This window comes from Xyrauchen texanus, chromosome 31, assembly GCF_025860055.1.
Source record: "Xyrauchen texanus isolate HMW12.3.18 chromosome 31, RBS_HiC_50CHRs, whole genome shotgun sequence".
Classification (NCBI taxonomy): Eukaryota; Metazoa; Chordata; class Actinopteri; order Cypriniformes; family Catostomidae; genus Xyrauchen; species Xyrauchen texanus.
Window position 1 is genome coordinate 9189657 of NC_068306.1, and position 17512 is coordinate 9207168.

The 17512-nt window shown below is 36.5% G+C and overlaps 1 protein-coding gene across 10 annotated transcripts in view; it reads left to right on the forward strand.

Annotated features, from left to right (window-relative positions):
• Nucleotides 1-3435: 3435 nt before the first annotated feature.
• Nucleotides 3436-17512, forward strand: part of LOC127624826 (mitogen-activated protein kinase 10) — a 74491-nt gene continuing 60414 nt past the window's right edge. For 9 of the 10 annotated variants that reach the window (XM_052099774.1, XM_052099775.1, XM_052099769.1 and 6 more), the window contains exon 1: nt 3464-3682. Coding sequence is in view for 8 of the 10 variants with exons in the window: in XM_052099769.1 (XP_051955729.1) it covers nt 3680-3682 (3 nt within the window). In the remaining 2 variants the exon portion in view is untranslated. Of the gene's footprint in view, nt 3683-17512 lie in introns of all 10 variants that reach the window. The other variant, XM_052099771.1, reaches the window with a different exon arrangement.

Below are 17512 nucleotides of genomic sequence, written 5' to 3' on the forward strand. Positions count from 1 at the left end.
GACTCCAGTGTTTTAATCCCTATTTTCTTAAGTGATGTGATAGGTGTGGGTGAGAAACAGATCAATATTTAAGTCCTTTTTCTTTCTTGAAAAGTTTCTCCCTGCCCAGTAGGGGGCGATAGGCATAAAGAATGTGACTCACCAAAAACGCAAGAAGAAGCGATCTGTTTTTCACCGACACCAATCATATGTATTTGATTTTCATTGATAACACTGAAAGCCTTTTATGAGCCAGTCTACAGACCTTAAAACAGCTCTTTTAGTGTTCAAAGCAAATATTGCATCTGAAAAATTTAAATGAAACAATTAAAGTGTTAATTAATTAAACTTAGTTATGTGGGATCATTCAATAAGTGACCAGACAAATAACTTTTTACCATAAAAAATAATTTCCGTAATTATATTATGTAAAGATTTTCTCAAATGCTCTTGATTTTCAGTGTGGAACAAGATCATTCTCAGGTAAATCACACGAACTAACAATGTTCCATCAATGTCAATATTTAAAGATGTCTGGATGCGAACTTAGCTTGTTGCATCATCAAACCTATTGTAGGTTTAATACATCTTTGGTTGCATTTACTATGCAACTACAACATAGTTGAAAGGCACTGTGTCTCTATGAGGCCCCAGTTTGGGAGGGAAGAGAGGGGCGGGACTAAAACTGGGGTTAGGACATTGTTATGCGTAGCCTGTTGGACATACAGTCCCAAATAAGGAGGGGTATGATCCCAGCAATTTACTCACAGGGACAAGGACTGTAATTGTGAGAAAGGAACCCAGGGCACCTTGCAAATTCAGCATGTTCTGCCACTTGACATTGCCCGAAACGTTTGTAACAATGACAGCTTAGCTGAGAATTGGGGCTGGCAGTCATTCTATTTGCGGCTCTCTATGAATGACAACTTGGCTTAGAGACTTTGTAGTTAAGAAATCAAATCCATTACAAGGAAATCTAACATATAGAAATCCAAATTTCACTTTCTGTTTAGATTTATTGCATTTAAATTCACTATTATTCTCAGCTTGCACATTACACAGCACTGGCACATAGTGGTGTTTCATTTGCGAATGAATTGTTCTTTTGGGCATATTCGCTTCAATGATTCATGAAACTGATTCCCAAAGCTTTTGCAAATCACATAAGAGAGGTAGGCCACTGGTACACCTATGAATGAAGAAATCTTAATGCTGAATATGGCTGCTCTCTGAATTGAATTTTCACCCTAAAGAGCCATCACTTTTTTTTAAAGTAACATTGCCAGTTTACTTGGAAACATGCATGCGGATTAGCTGAACCATCCTGAAAAATTGTGTTTTTGCATGATTTGAGCTGAAGAAGGATGAATTATGATACTAGTATTGTTGTCAGACTTTACTGCTGATTTTAATTTTTTTATTTTTAGATTTCTGTCTTTACCCATTCAAGAAGAAAGATCTGTACTTATGTCTTGCATTACAAACATCTGAAAGGACTTTGGTATCAAAAGTCTTTTTGGCATTTAATTATTGTGTGTATGATATTAATTATTTACAGATATCTATGATTCAATTTTTATTAGTTAAAATGAGAATTCAGGAAATCAGCAATGGAATTACAGCAAGTGATATTTGCACTAGTACATTTTACTTCTTGATATAAAAATGACAACATTACTTTTTGGAAATACCCATTCTTCATATCAAAAACCTAATTTCAACTAGTAAAAAACATAATGACAGATATATGTAAATGCATTTTCACTAGTAGAATTTCACCTTTCATTCAGTCCTCAAAATGCAATTACAAATATATGTAATTTATTTTTGAAATTATATTTCAATAAGGATGCATATGACAAGTACTAGTAAAAATGCAATTGTAGAGCTCCTAGTGCAAATGTCCATTACTGATATGAGAGATTGAATTCAATTTATTAAAAAAATAAAATAAAAAAAAAATACTCATTTTTATATTTGTCAGTGTCTTTTAGCATGTTAGATTTGGTATTTTTGATATTTGGAAAAGGATTTTCAAAAGATATCAATAAACTGAAGAGCAATTATTTATCTTTAAAGGTTTTCTTACTAGTTACAATAACATCATAGACAATTGACATGAGTGAAAACCAAATAACAGACATCAGAAATTAGCATTTTTACTATTTGTATTTCAGTTGTTGACATCAGGAATGCTTATTTGGACAGACACTTTTATCCAAAGCGACTTACAGAGCCCTTATTACAGGGACAATCCCCCCCTGAGCAACCTGGAGTTAAGTGTCATGCTCAAGGACACAATGGTGGTGGCTGTGGGGATCAAACCAGCAACCCTCTGCTTACCAGTTCTGTGCTTTAGCCCAGTGGTTCTTAACCTTTTTGACTCCAAGGCACTCCATTGTCAGAGAAAATATTGTAGGCTATTGTAGTCCCTCATGTAGGCTATTAAATATTTATATTACAAGATATTTCCTTAACTTGTGATTCCAGAAATGTCTAGAACTGTATTTTCTTCATAGAAAGCAAGCTGTTTCTTTTTTTTCAACTCAGTAAGTTGAATTCTAATAATTATATAAAAAATTAGAATAATCTATCATATTTTAAATAATTGTAAGAGATCTTGGGGCTCCCCTGGAAGTGTGCTGAGGCCCCCTAGTGGGTCCCGACCTCCTGGTTGAGGACCGCTTCTTTAGCCCACTACGTCACCATCACCGTACTTGTAATAATGTAATTATTAATCTGTAATTGCAAAAGCTTGATAATTAGTAATGACGTAGTTTTTTTTTATTATTATTATTTTTTTTTTGTATCAAGATCTAACGTTTTTACTCATAAAAACATATTTACGCATATCAAAAATGTGCATTTTCACATGTAGAAATCCCATTGCTGGTATCAAGAAGTAACATTTTAACTTGTGAAAACTGAAATATATATATATATATATATATATATATATATATATATATATATATATATATATATATATATATATATTTATATATATAGTTTAGGCCTTTAATGAATTTTGGAACATACACAACGCAAGATTTTACATAATATATTCGAGCAGGTTGTAAAATGTATGTAACAATCGAACAAATCGGATTTATGAGACCATTTTGTAGTGATGACTCAAAAGATTTGGTGAATCGTTTCGTTTGAACCAGTTCATTTCAACGAACCAATTCTTTCGTACGAATACGATGCTCTGTGATGCAGGTCTTCCGGGCCAGCTGCTTCTGTATGACCGCCTCCAAATGCGCTGTCGGCGGTCATGTGCGCAAAAGCGTCCCAATCTAGTAATGCGAGATCACTGCCGCTTCTCTCCATCTCGACTCCTCCTCCTCACCCCTATGATACCGCTCTCGGCTTTGACGTCATCGTGCGCTCCCTCCGGTTGCTATGGCAACCGGTATCCCTCCCCCCCCTCCTACCCTTTTCCATCCCTACGCTGATGGGATCCATAATGGTCCAGCCAGCATCCTGCAGCACAATGGTTGCGAGACGGTGAGCGCGCAGTGATTCAGCATCGCAACATTTAGGCTGTTACCCTTCTCTTTATACTTCATATATACGTTTCTTTCTTTGCATCCTTTTTAACCGTCCTCACAGTGATCTTTGAAACCGTCACCAGTCGGGATGTTTTGAACAGGACTGGACTGTCACCGGACCGGGATCTTCGGGCAAACGGCACGGAATGGTAGGTCGTTCTGTCGGTGAGTGTTGATGCGGGACACTGAAGGGTGGGGTGATGCATATTGATCGCTGCGAAGGTTAATGAAGTCGATGTCTTTGTGGCAAAGGAACTAAAACGATTGGTCACGATTGTCGGCACGCACGGGAACGCTCAGACCCCCGAAACACCAGGAATTGGCAGGATTTCTCCGGTGTATACCAGATTACGCGTTAGTGCCCATCCATACATGTTTTCCTGCATCACTCGCAGTCCTGCATCATATGTCCTGTATAACAGGATAGCAGGCCCTTTTTTAGAATATGGAGTAACATAATCTGGATTGGAATAATCCAGTCGAAATCAAAACAATGAAAATAGTTGCAAATGCAAATGCAAAAAAATAAATAAATAAATAAATAAATACAATATTAATATCTTAGTCTTTTATATGTTTAGGCTGCTTAATTCTAGTATAACCTTGTCTTGTGTTACTAGATCAAATATTGGTTAAATCTGGTGAAATTATTGTATAGGGACACTTTGAATAGCATATTTTAAGACAATTTGTCAAGTTTGATTTTGAAATGATCAAAGTCTCTTTGAGTTGATCCTGGAGAGTCTGTGGAGCTTAATGGTGAAAATGCACCTGGGAGGGGAAAATATCTTAAACCCAAAATAAATAAAGCTGGATACACTTGTCAATGATTTCAATTGCTGCATTTTGATTACATTACACCCTATCCTTCATTACTTAAAACAATAACCATTATTCTTTTCAAATTAAACATCCATGCTTTTGGTTTGATGCAGTGGTGCAAAGTGGCTTTCAAACGTTGCATTTTAACAAATTGGAGTGCTTTAAAAAACAGGCCTGTTCCTGCAGGCTTTGTCAAGGAGCAATACATAATAATGAGGGACACCCAAGGACCAGTCATCCATAGCACCCCCCCACCCCCCCACCCCACCCCAAAGATCCCATATGGGCAATTAGCCTGTTTCATTGTATCTGTATGTTGTGTAATCGCATACAACTAATACATTTCACTGTATATATGCAAAAAACTGTGTGTATAATGTGTGACCAAAATAAAGGATTCTATTCTATTGACTAGGTTCAGATCATGGCTCTGATCATCTGAATTGTTTTATGTTTTAAGATCATGAGAAGTATCTTGGGAATTAATTATTAAAGCTGCTGGTGTCTCATTGCATGTGACTTTGATGGTCTCTACAAACTGACCTCACTCCTTGAGGATGGTTAGTGTTATTCCAAGGATCTGCCTCTTAATAGTCATCGATAGACTCTCCTGTGAAAACAGATCTCTGTCTGTGCTGGGCAAAAGATTCATGCAAGCATTGAAAAAAAAAAAAACTTCATCAAACATCACCATTCAGTTTGTAAAGGTCATATGTAGCTGTCAGTTAGCTTTTTGGGGTTGCAAAATCATAATGTTAGTGTCAGTCATTTATGATTTGGAGCCAGAAGCTTGTTCTGTTGCCGGTTGATGGTGGATTGGATTATAGTGGGCCACTGTTAAGCTATGTCAATGCTGTAATGTTTCTATCCTAGGCACACATTATGCAACTAAATTCTGTGTTACTGATCAAATCTATTTGCAGTGAGATAACAGATGATGTCAAGCAAGTATGTTCACAAAAATAGATAATATTTTCAATCTGCAGTTTTTGCTGGCAGCATTTTAAGCATTTTTCTTTGCTAATTTTCAAGGATGTTTTTTTTTTTTTAAAGATGCAGTTCTTCTTTAAATACCCCATGAAATGGATTGGCAAGCACAGTTTTCTTTCCTTTGTTGTATTTCCTATCTAAACCACTGTTTTGGAAAAAGCCATAGCCTTTATGTCTGTGTTACAGTGATGCACTTACAATGGAAATGAATGGGGCCAATATTTGAATGGTATACTTTTTCAAAAGTATTGCCACAAGACATAAACAATATGCGTGTTGATATGATTTTAGTGTGATACAATCACTTATCTTTTCTGTGTAAAGTTATAGCCAATTTTGCAACTTCGTTACCATGACGATGTAATGTCAACAAACCTTAAATCCCTAAAATGACTGTAAAAATGACAATTTAAACAACGCTACGGCTCAAATAATACATGAGTTTTAACAGAAGAATTAATGGAAGTGCTTTTATAAAATTATAAGCTTCACATTTCTGCATTTTAACCCTCTAAAATTTGGCCCCATTCACTCCCATTGTAAGTGCCTCACTGTAATCTCGATGTTCAGCTTTTTTGAAAGAAAAGGAGGGATGGGTCGAAATTAATTGTGTGGTAATTAACTTTAAGCCACAACTGCTTTCGACTGAGCTTAACTTGTATTGAACCTGGAATATTCCTTTAATTTCAATCTTTCGGTTGATTTGAAGGGTCATAACTCCGTATTAACTGTCTGTGGATCTTAGGGACTTTTTGTAGGCATGTGTTCAGGGGTATAATGGATGATGCCATTTGTTGGTATCCATGTGGAGTAACAGAATGCTTATTATGCAAGTAATTATGTGAGAGGAGAGGCATAGCTGTATGCAGAGCTCCACCTAATCCGGTTCGTTCGTTCGTTCGTTCGTTCGTTCGTTCTTTCTTTCTTTCTTTCTTTCTTTCTTTCTTTCTTTCTTTCTTTCTTTCTCTGCCACTCTGTTGTAATAAATGCTGCACTGAAAGCAATTATGTACTGGATTTGCTTAAAAATATAGTGCATGATCTTTGCATCCCACTTTTTAAGCAAATTCCACTAGGAATTTAACCAACGTTACCTAAAATAACGTTGCTGGCTATGGCCAAATTAATGAGCTTCAATTAAAACTACGCATTTAAAACTCATTTAGCTCAATTGTAAGTTCTATCAGCAGCTTCAAATTCTAGGTTCTGTTCATTACTTTCAATTAACTTTCAAATAAAATGACCTGAAGAAATAACAGACAACTGGTGAATACCAAAGGTTTTTATTGTTGTTTACAAATTTACAATCTAACATAGATATTCATGCTCTCTTAGAACCAAATACATTCTCAAATACAAAAATAGTAACAAAATCATGATGATAAACATAAAACGTAATAAAAGTGGGCTATGCAATGACTTAAAGAATTTCAGTAAATCCAAATATACGCAATTCAGAATGCATTTGAACAGACTGCACACTGCAGAACTATATGCAGGTAGGTGAAAACTCTCAGAACTAATTCTGTAACAAAAACACCAGAAACAGTTTGTATTTATAAATGAATCTATTCATTCAGAAGATCTTGGCTAGATCAACTTGGCTAGATATTGCCATCATCAAGATGCAACACCATTTACTGTATGAGCTCCAAAAAAGAAAGAAAAAGTGTCAGCTTCTTTGGGTAGCTGATGTGAAGGGCATAAAGTAGCCCAAAAAGTCAGTGCACTGACCCATGTTTTGGCACATACCCCCAGCTCATTTTCAGGGACAATCAATATATCCAGTGCGTTGAAAGGCAACTTTCACTCTTTCCACTCCAAAGCACTGATGGCATCTGCTCCTTCTGTGCTTGGTCAAGCTCCTCTTCCTAAATGCATATAAATTATATTTGTCAAAATGTATATTAACAGTTTCTAAGATGCTTAAAGGGATAGTTCACCCAAACATAAACATTCTCTCATTTACTCACCACCAGATGCCATCCCAGATGTGTAGGACTTTCTTCTGTTGAACACAAACAAAGATTTTTAGAAGAATATCTCAGCTCTGTTGGTACATTCAATGCAAGTGAATGGTGGTCAAAAAGAACATTAAGGTGGCATAAAGTAATCCACATGACTCAAGTGGTTGAATCCACATCTTCAGAAGTGATATAATAAGTGTGGTTGAGCAACAGATCAATATTTAAGATTTTTTTTACTATCAATCTCCACTTTCACTTTCATATTTGTCTTCTTTTGTTTTTGGGGATTCACATTACCACCCACAGGGCAGGGAGGAAAATGCATATTAAAAATGACTTAAATATTGATCTGTTTCTCACCCACACCTATAATTTCACTTCTGAAGACATGGATTAAACCACTGGAGTTGTATTCAAATCTTTAGTGGTACTTTTATGTGCTTTTTGTACTTTCAAGTTCTGGTCACCATTCATTTACATTGTATGGACCTAAAGAGCAGAAATATTCTTCTAAAAATCTTAGTTTGTGTTCAGCTGAAGAAATAAAGTCATACACATCTGGGATGTCATTGGGGTATGTAAATGATTATAGCACACAGCTATTCAACCCCTGTACCAAATGCATACATTTCTATGAATGTCAGCGGATATGTTAAAATGGTGCTATATAAATATGAATAATGTCATCCAAATGTGTTTCCTACCTTTTTTTTCAAGCCTCAAATGATTTCGGTTATAGTTGTCAGTTAAAGTCTCTGTCGTTTTCTGCATATCGCGACGCCATTTTGTGGTCTGTTCTGCACAATGCGACGGCTCATTTTAGCTTATCGCAGCCCAGTTGGCACGTTTCCATCTGGCCCACTCGGTTCTCCCGATGGCCAGTCCGCCCCTGACCGGCCCCAAAGTGCGTCGGCCCACTGGGATAATGCACGGTATGCCAGATTACCAGTCCAGCCCTGATTATGAGTACAGCATAATCTCAATATCTTGTGTCACACATATGGAATGTTCTCAGTTTCTTGTGCAAGATGATTGTTTGAGATACATAACACAGAGGCTGCTGGGAATGAGTTTTGAACAGTCACCTGGTAACTGCTTTCAAGTCTGACTTCCCTGCTTCAAAGGGAAGTAAACAGGACTTAAATTACCCAAAATAAACTCTTCTGCTTTTAGATCTTTTGAAAGGCAAAAGTGAGTTATGTGATTTGTTATTATACTGTATATTTTCTCATGTTCAAGCTTAATATGCAGAGACTATAAGCAAGCCGTATGCAGTTCGATTCCCCACAAAAGTGTAAGCACTGTGGCTCTGAGTTGTTCATTAGGCTTTGAGAGCTCATGATTATATACTGTAACTGTTAGTATCTCAGCAGTGGCAAATCCAACAGTACTATATAAACTACATAGCAACACTTCAGCTAAGAGCTGATTGGCTTTTCTGTGCTGCTGTCATTGATTATAATACAGTAATAATTATTACCAATTACAAGGATATTTCTCACTGATGAAGGGTGTAATTTCTGCGCCACTAGGAGAACCAAGAGGAATTGCGAGAATAAAATGGAATATTAAATAATGGAAAAGGTTTCCCAAACAGATTTTATGGGGGTAGTTCACCCAAAAATGAAAATTCTGTGATTATTTATTTACTCTCGTGTGGTTCCAAACCTGTGTGCCTTTTTTTCTTCTTCTTTGGAACACAAAAGGAGACGTTAGGCAGAATGTTGGAACTGACAGCCTCAGTCACCAGTCACTTTCATTGTATCTTTTGTTTAAATCATGACTGAGCTGTCATTCATGCCTTAAATCTCTTTTTCTGTTACATGGGAAAAATACAGTCATAGGTTTGGAACAACATGAAAAACATCATTTTTGGGTGAACTATCCTTTACACAGAAATATACACACTTATAACACACACCTTTAAATAACTCATTCCATTTTATGACAACAGTTGATTATGAGATTAAGTATCAAGAAATGTATAATCCCTATAGGCATGGAATACCATAAATTCACATACATAGATTTAAGTCCTTTGTCTGTTTCTTGTCCTCATTAGTGACATTCTGTCAGATTCTGTTGGAGTGTTTGTGTGCATTCATTTTCAGGATATACATTCAGAAAAAAAAGAAAAAAAGAAAGTGATAAAGGGGCCGTGTCTCTGCTCAACTAAGAACTGAGTTCTGATTAAAGCTGTAAATACTGCAGCTGCTAGCAAAGGATTGAGCTGAAAGTATTAATGCAAATAGGAATTGTGGCATGTCAAAAACATCTGCACTCTCTGTTTTGTGTCTCTTGATGTACCTGATGTGTCTCCTGTTTTGGAAAATAACTTAGATATAACAAATATATGTCCAGGGTTTCCACAGTGACATTTATATATATATAGCACCAACAATTAACCATGCAATTATCTAATCAGCCAATCATGTGGCAACAGTGCAGTGCATAAAATCATGCAGATACGGTCAGGAGCTTCAGTTAATGTTCACATCAACCATCAGAATGGGGAAAAAATTTAGTTTCAGTGATTTGGACCATGGCATGATTGTTGGTGGCAGATGCGCTGGTATAATTATTTCTGTAACTGCTGATCTCCTGGGTGTTTCACGCACAACAATCTCTAGAATTTACAGTTCTGTGGATGGAAATGCCTTGTTGATTAGAGTGGTCAACAGAGAATAGCCAGACTAGTTCGACAAAGTCTATGGTAAGTCAGATAACCACTCTGTACAATAGTAGTGAGAAGAATAGCATCTCAGAATGCTATTCTGAGATGCGGGTTGGCGCTGATTTGGCGGCACGAGGAGGACCTACACAATATTAGGCTGGTGGTTTTAATGTTGTGGCTGATCGGTATATATATATATATATATATATATATATATATATATATATATATATAAATTAATGCAATTAATCGCATGCCCACGGACCATAATAAGGAAGATTCCTGAGAAATGCAAGCTTGTAGTACCACCTGTTTATATATATATATATATGTATATGCATATGTATGTGTATATATATATATATATATATATATATATATATATATATATATATATATATATATATATATATATATATATATATATATATATATATATATATATATATATATATATATATATATATATATATATATATATATATATATATATATATATAATTTTTAAATATTTAAAGATAACTATGTATAATTATATATTGATATAAATATGTATAATCATTATATATTGAGTTATTGTTATATGAGGGGCTTTCTCAGCAAATATTTGCATATGCGATTAAATGCAATTACGGGACACCATGTAATTAATTCGATTAAAAATTTCGATTGACAGCCCTAATATATATATATATATATATATATATATATACGTACACACATAGAAACATGACATATCTGCATGATGTCATACAGAGGGGTCATTTAAAATAGCCTGGCCTTCCCAAAAGGGCACAAAATGCTGGCTAAAACAGGCCTCTCTCTTTCGCTGTCTTTCTGTGCACTTGTTTGGCTAAAAGCAGGACAGAGAGATGAAAGTGGATCTAAAATGTAGATTTGGACGGACGGACGGACGGACAAACAGACGGACAGACAAACGGATGGATGGATGGATGGACGGACGGACGGACGGACAGATGGACAGATGGACAGACAGACAGACAGACAGACAGACAGACAGATAGACAGATAGATAGATAGATAGATAGATAGATAGATAGATAGATAGATAGATAGATAGATAGATAGATAGATAGATAGATAGATAGATAGATAGATAGATAGATCCTTCAAGGATGCTGTGATTGTCATAATTCAGAGCGATACCATGCTGTTGCCACAGTAAAGAGGATTTGATATTAATGGAACAGCAAGTGGCAAGGCATCTGTCATTGTGAACGAAATGTGAGTTTTCAACCCTTTTTTTCAGTTGTTATTTGGAAGAAGGCAGTACAGATAGACAAATGACTGACAAGATAATAAGACACATAGTCATAGTGGTGGAGAACATTGCTGTTGACTTCGTAAGTGCTTTGGCGGTTGCTAAGAGACCCATTGAGTCACCACAGACAGTTTCAGAGATATCTAAAATCGCTGATTCTGGGTGGTGTTTGTTACTGTTACATGCTCAGTGAATGGAGGAAGTTTCTTTGATTTTTGTTTAAACGATGGTGTTACTCAAAGGTCTGTTCTAAAACCTACAAAGCTGTCTTCCTAGACTGCATTTTAATGCTTCATAGGTGCATGAAGGCTTATCCAAAAAGTAGGCAGAAACACGATGGTGTGTTAGAAGATACATCTTTTTGATCAGATTCTAAGGAAATTCACAAATGTTTTTTTTTTATTATTTTGTTTTACTTGTGCTAGCGGATGAAGCGAGATAAATAAATAATTAATAATTGTATAATTTAAAAGACTAAATCATTGTATAAAATTCTATTTTTAATTGTTCGATCTAAAGATAATGGACTATTTTACACAATATAGAGTTGTGTATTTAGTTATATAGCTTATTAGAGTATCACGTTAGCTTTGCAATATGCTAATGTCCAACTCTATCGCGAGTCATTCATGTATTTGGTTCACACTATTTTGTTTCTGTCTATGTAGAGCGTTCCCTAACAGTCACTTATGTGCAGGGCTGGACTGGTAATCAGGCATACCGGGCATTTTCCCGGTGGGTCGACGAACTTTTGGGCCGATCAGTGGTAGACTGGCCATCGGGAGAACCGAGCGGAAACGTGCCAAATGGGCGGCGATAAGCCAAAATGTATATAGCAATACGTGCAGATGGAAACAAAATACACTCACTTTGAATTAGACTTTGTGCTGAATACAGACCTGCTTTTGAAATGTCTTAGTGCAATTATCTATTTCTCAGAATAATAGCAAATTGTGTTTTGTGCCACTTCATTAACATAAAATATATTTACATTTATGCATTTGGCAGATGCTTTTATCCAAAGCGACTTACAGTGCACTTATTACAGGAACAATCCCCCCGGAGCAACCTGGAGTTAAGTGCCTTGCTCAAGGGCCCAACAGTGGCATCTTGGTGGTGCTGGGGCTTGAACCCCCAACCTTCTGGTCAGTAACCCTGAGCCTCAACCACTGAGCCACCATTGCCCCACGAAAATATACCCTCCGTTTGCGCACATGTACTCACAGATAGCGCAAACACTCCCACCCTTGCCCACTTCCGCTGGCACGGAAACTGCACTTAGTGCTCTCACAAAAATCGGATAAGACATAGCACACATTACACGTAGCACTGCCCTTTGCACACTCTCAAAAATAGAGCCTGGCATCTTAAAATGAATGGCTCCTGCGTAAGATGCTGAGAAAGCAGCAAGAAGTAGTGCAATAGTTAAAGAAGTCAATCTATCACATGACTGTTTTACACAGCATAATCAGGCACAAAGGCATGTTTGATGTGAAAGGCCAATAAGGCAGCAAGGTTTTAGAACAGAGCTATTATTATTATTTTTCCTGAGATCTGCATGGGTAAAGAATTGAAAAGGTTTTCCAGTGGTTGTTGGTTAACGACAGAATCCTGCACTTAAACTCCAAGACTACTTTGTCTTTTCAAGTGAGTCTTCATTTAAAAGTGCTTTATGAATAATGAACTGACTAGATGTCTATTTCTTTCAGGCACTTTGAAAGGATTCATTCTTTTCCCTTTAAATAAGAAACATCACATTGTCTTAAGGGAAACAAAAAAATAAATAAATAAAAGCAATTTCACTTGCTTTTGTATGCTAACATGCTCTGATATGTATCAAAATAACCTGCAGAGAGAGAGAGCATCTGGGGTTGCTTGCAGATTATATTTGCATGGATTTTGATGTTGGAATGGAAAGAAACTCCTGGATTTTCCCTCTGTTTCTAATGCTTTCTCTTGCATTGTTGGTGGTTGGCATGGATTAGGATCCATATTTGGACACTTCTATACAATACTGATGTCTTACAGCTGGTATATTTACAGCCTGGGCAGTAGTCAGTGTCTTCAGAAACCCAACAAACACATTTTCTAAAATGATTTGTACATCAAGATAGAATTCCCATGGTTTAAATTGGGCTGCCGTAGCCTATATGTTGTACAGTATATACACTATAGCTCTGTTCCAAAAGCTAGTGAGCTGTCTTGCTGTCTACTTGCTTGATTTCAATAGAGTTTGACAATAGCATGTTGCTAAAATAACTATACCATAATCCAATGAGCATAAAAATATATAGCACACCCAAATATTGAGTAAAATATACTTATTTTTTTTCATTAGAGTGAAAATGTTTTATTGATACATTTTGGTATTTATTTAAATTGCAAAACAGTCTTGAATAGCCTGGCCTATGAAGGATACTTTGGCAATGCGTTGGCCAAGCGCTCGCATTTTACATACTTATGTAAAGTCTGTTTTGGACCTAAACAATGTATCTTAAAAGGCAGCAAAATGTTGCTGCCTACCTTTCGGAAAAGCCTTTGCATCGAACGCACACCTATGATGCCTAATGTTTTCTTCTAGATAGACAGCTCGCTAGATTTTGGAACTGAGATTTTGTTTCCTGTAGCCTACTGGGTCCACAGTCTTGGCAAAACATAAACACAATGACATCAACAAGGGTTTTTCATGTTGGTAGGCTATACGTCATACTAGTTATTTGTGTTGAGAAATGAAAGTGTCAGGATTAGGGTAAATAGTGCTTTTGGTGTAAAAAGTGAACAGAACTCTCTGTGCTTACTGAAATTCGAACCACTGCCCCGAGTGGCCAAAGCTGGAAGCGTTTTTAAATTCATGGGTAAGTGTGAGCTCCAATTTCGGGGTCCAATGTCTGCATTGCGTTTTTAGTTGTAAAATATGTTTTACAGTCAACAGGAATGCTAATTTTATTAACCCTACCCCTAACCCAAACCCTAAACCTAACCGTCAGTGGAATTATATCTAAGAGTAAAAATGTCATCTTAGAGGTAAAATGCAACTTCCGAATCGTGCTCACACTTGACAAGGTGAACACAGTTACTTCTTATGTTCCTGAGGCTGCTCGTTCAACACACTATCAGTAGCAGCACAGGAAAATGTAAACATTTAAATTGATGCAAAAATGTCTGAATTGAGATGGCATTTGTCAGTAACTCTATGTCAGTGGTCAATGTTAGGGTACAGGAACAGGGCTGGACTGGTAATCTTGCATACTGTGCATTTTCCCGGTGGGCTGATGCACTTTGGGGCCAATCAGGGGCGGACTGGCCATCAGGAGAACCGAGCAGGCCAGGTGGGTCGAGACCAGACCACCTCCCATTTCAAGTGGACTCAGGTGCGGTTCCCGGGTGTGACAAACCAAACTTTGACGTCATTCAAAATCAGGTGCACACCAAAAGTGCTAGTGTGAAAGCACCCTCAAGACTAGGGAGACAAAATGGAGAGAGATTAATAGAGATACACAATCAGTCCTCTCTTAACCATTTGTCAATTTACTGCTCTAGTCAAGTTATGTGTCTGGACTCCAGCAATCTATTTGTGCAGCCGACTGAAAAATATTCAAGTAGTCTGTAATTAGTGAGGAATGTCTGCCATTAATTTACCAGTAAACAAAGGACATTAAGGTTCTTTCCAGTGAGGTCTCAGACTCCAATGAATCTGGCCTATGCATGCTGTTCATTTGAGGATTTGAGAATCAGGTGTCTTTTCAGCTGTTATCTTCAGTGATCAGATGATAGGATTACATAACAGTGTGTGAATTGTTATTGTAAAACGTTATCGCTATTACAAAGCTCAGAAGACTTGATGGATTTTGAGTTATGTTGCATTAAGTATCAATAAGAGTATAGAGATATACAATTATTGCGGATACAATAGCCCTAATTATTTGGTCTTGAAAGAATTTGATGAGAAATTGTTGAGCGCTGACTTTGGTATGTTGGCAAATCTGAACACAGTTTGTGATCTCTTCTGAAACTCTTGAGAAGACAAACTGTATGTGAGATTACTAAAGATTACTAGCCGGAGACATGAAAAAGGTCTCACTTTGCTCTCCATTTAATCTCATGCTGTCTAGGAGAAACAATTTAGATATTAAATAATACCATGGGTAGCCATGTAGGAACACTAGTCTGTTTTTTTTTCTTTGTCAGCATGTTGAGATGAAAAATATTGGTGGAAAAAATGTATAATGTGGAAATATATACTGTGTGCGTGTGTGTGTGTGTGTGTTTGGAAATTGAAGTTTGACTGAAGAACTGCTGAATAATCCCAAGGCAGGCTGAAATTCAGGCCCATTAGGTAAGAAAAGCTGAGGTGTTAAATGAAACTGTCAGCACTCGACAATCATCAGGTCTGACTCACTCCCTGCTTGATTTTTACCCCATCTCATATATTTAAATCACATATTTAAAGGGATAGTTCAATTAAAATGAAAATAATGTTATCATGTACTCACCCTCATGTTGTTCCAAATCTGGATGACTTACCTTCTTCTGTGGAACACAAATGGAGATGCTAGCCTCAGTCACCATTCACTTTCATTGCATCTTTTATGGGAAGTGGTTTGCACTTATATAGAGCTTTTTTTTAACCTTACAGGTTACCAAAGCGCTTTACGCTGTGTCCCAATCACCCATTCACACACACACACTCATACACTCATACACCAATGGCTGAAAGGCACTAGGCTGCCATTGGGAGCAACTTGGGGTTCAGTGTTTTGCCCAAGGACACTTTGGCATGTGGAGTCATGTGGGCCGACCCTGCGATTAGCAGCCGACCCACTCTACCACCTGAGCCACAGCCCCTGATCTTTTATCCAATTTAATATTATACAGACATTACATTGTAAATAGTGTATTGTTTATCTTTTCAATTAAAAATATTTATTTTTATTAAATTTATAACATATATATTCTGCACAAATAAACATTTCTATACATCCTTATGTATTCTGCTTATTATTAAAGATATACATAGTAAGTCTTGTTATATACTGTACTGTATATATCTACCAAAATTTGGTGGGGTTTATGCTTAAAGTATGAAAATGGTATTTGCTAATGGGATAAGAAAAATACACTTGTTTTCCCTTTAAATCAACTAAAGCAAATAGTTCATTCTTATGTGCATAAATGCTACACAATTTTGTTACATTTCTCTTAAAAGAAGACAATGTAATTTGCTGTATAGCCCCTGTAGTTAGCTACTCTTTGTTAGAAGCTTGTAGTAGTATTGCTTACTATTCCAAACAAGTACTGTTGCTTGTCTTTTTAACTGAGTAACTTCCACTGTAGCTTAGCAAGCTAAAGTTTCAAACACTGCTTTCTCAACACTGCTTGTCACGGTTTCAAATTGCATTTTGAAGGCACTGTATCTATATAATTTGATTGTGTATATTTTTCATGCACTAGTGGGGATATGATGCATCACTCTGGGTTTGGTTGGCATGGTGGCTGGTAATTTTGTTGAGATAACAAGTCTGGAGATTTTCCTATGCCCTTGAGGTGAGAAAATGTGTTAGACAGCAGTGAGCACTTGACACTTGTGCATTTGGGATAATTTCCAGTTTTTTTAAAAGATTTTTATTGTAAATAATACACAGTGTGATTTATTTTATTTTTTTGCATTTGTAAGAATTACAATTTCTGTTGATCATAATTAGGGTTAGGGATTTGAACAAACACTTGACCATAAGTATTACACTTCAGTGCATAAATTGCCCTGCATCATTATCAGTTTAAGCTAAAACATAATTATATTTGACGTTTTATTCTTATTATAATATTTAATTTTTTAGGTTTTACATCAATAATTTTCCATCCATTGGAAAATCATCCATTGCTGATTTTTCCCATTTTAAACCATCCCACTGACAAGAAAAAAGAAAAGAAAAACAAAACAACTCTATCCATCGGTTCTCTTTTTTTTAATTCCTCAACCCCTCCCTTTCTTTTCCAAGAGCATCTCTTAATTTCACTCAGGGAGTTAAGGACTGAGTTTTGCTTTTCCCAGACAAAGGATTCCCAGCAAACCTCTCATGATTGACAGATAGGTTCCAGGAAAAAAAGCCAGTCATGATGTATGTGAATTCAAAGGGGAGAGGTTGAGTGTCTGTTTTTTACCTTGTAATTAGCATATCCAGCTTCCAATTTCATGCATTATATCTATGTCCTAACTCACCTCTCTGCATATTCATGAGAGTTAT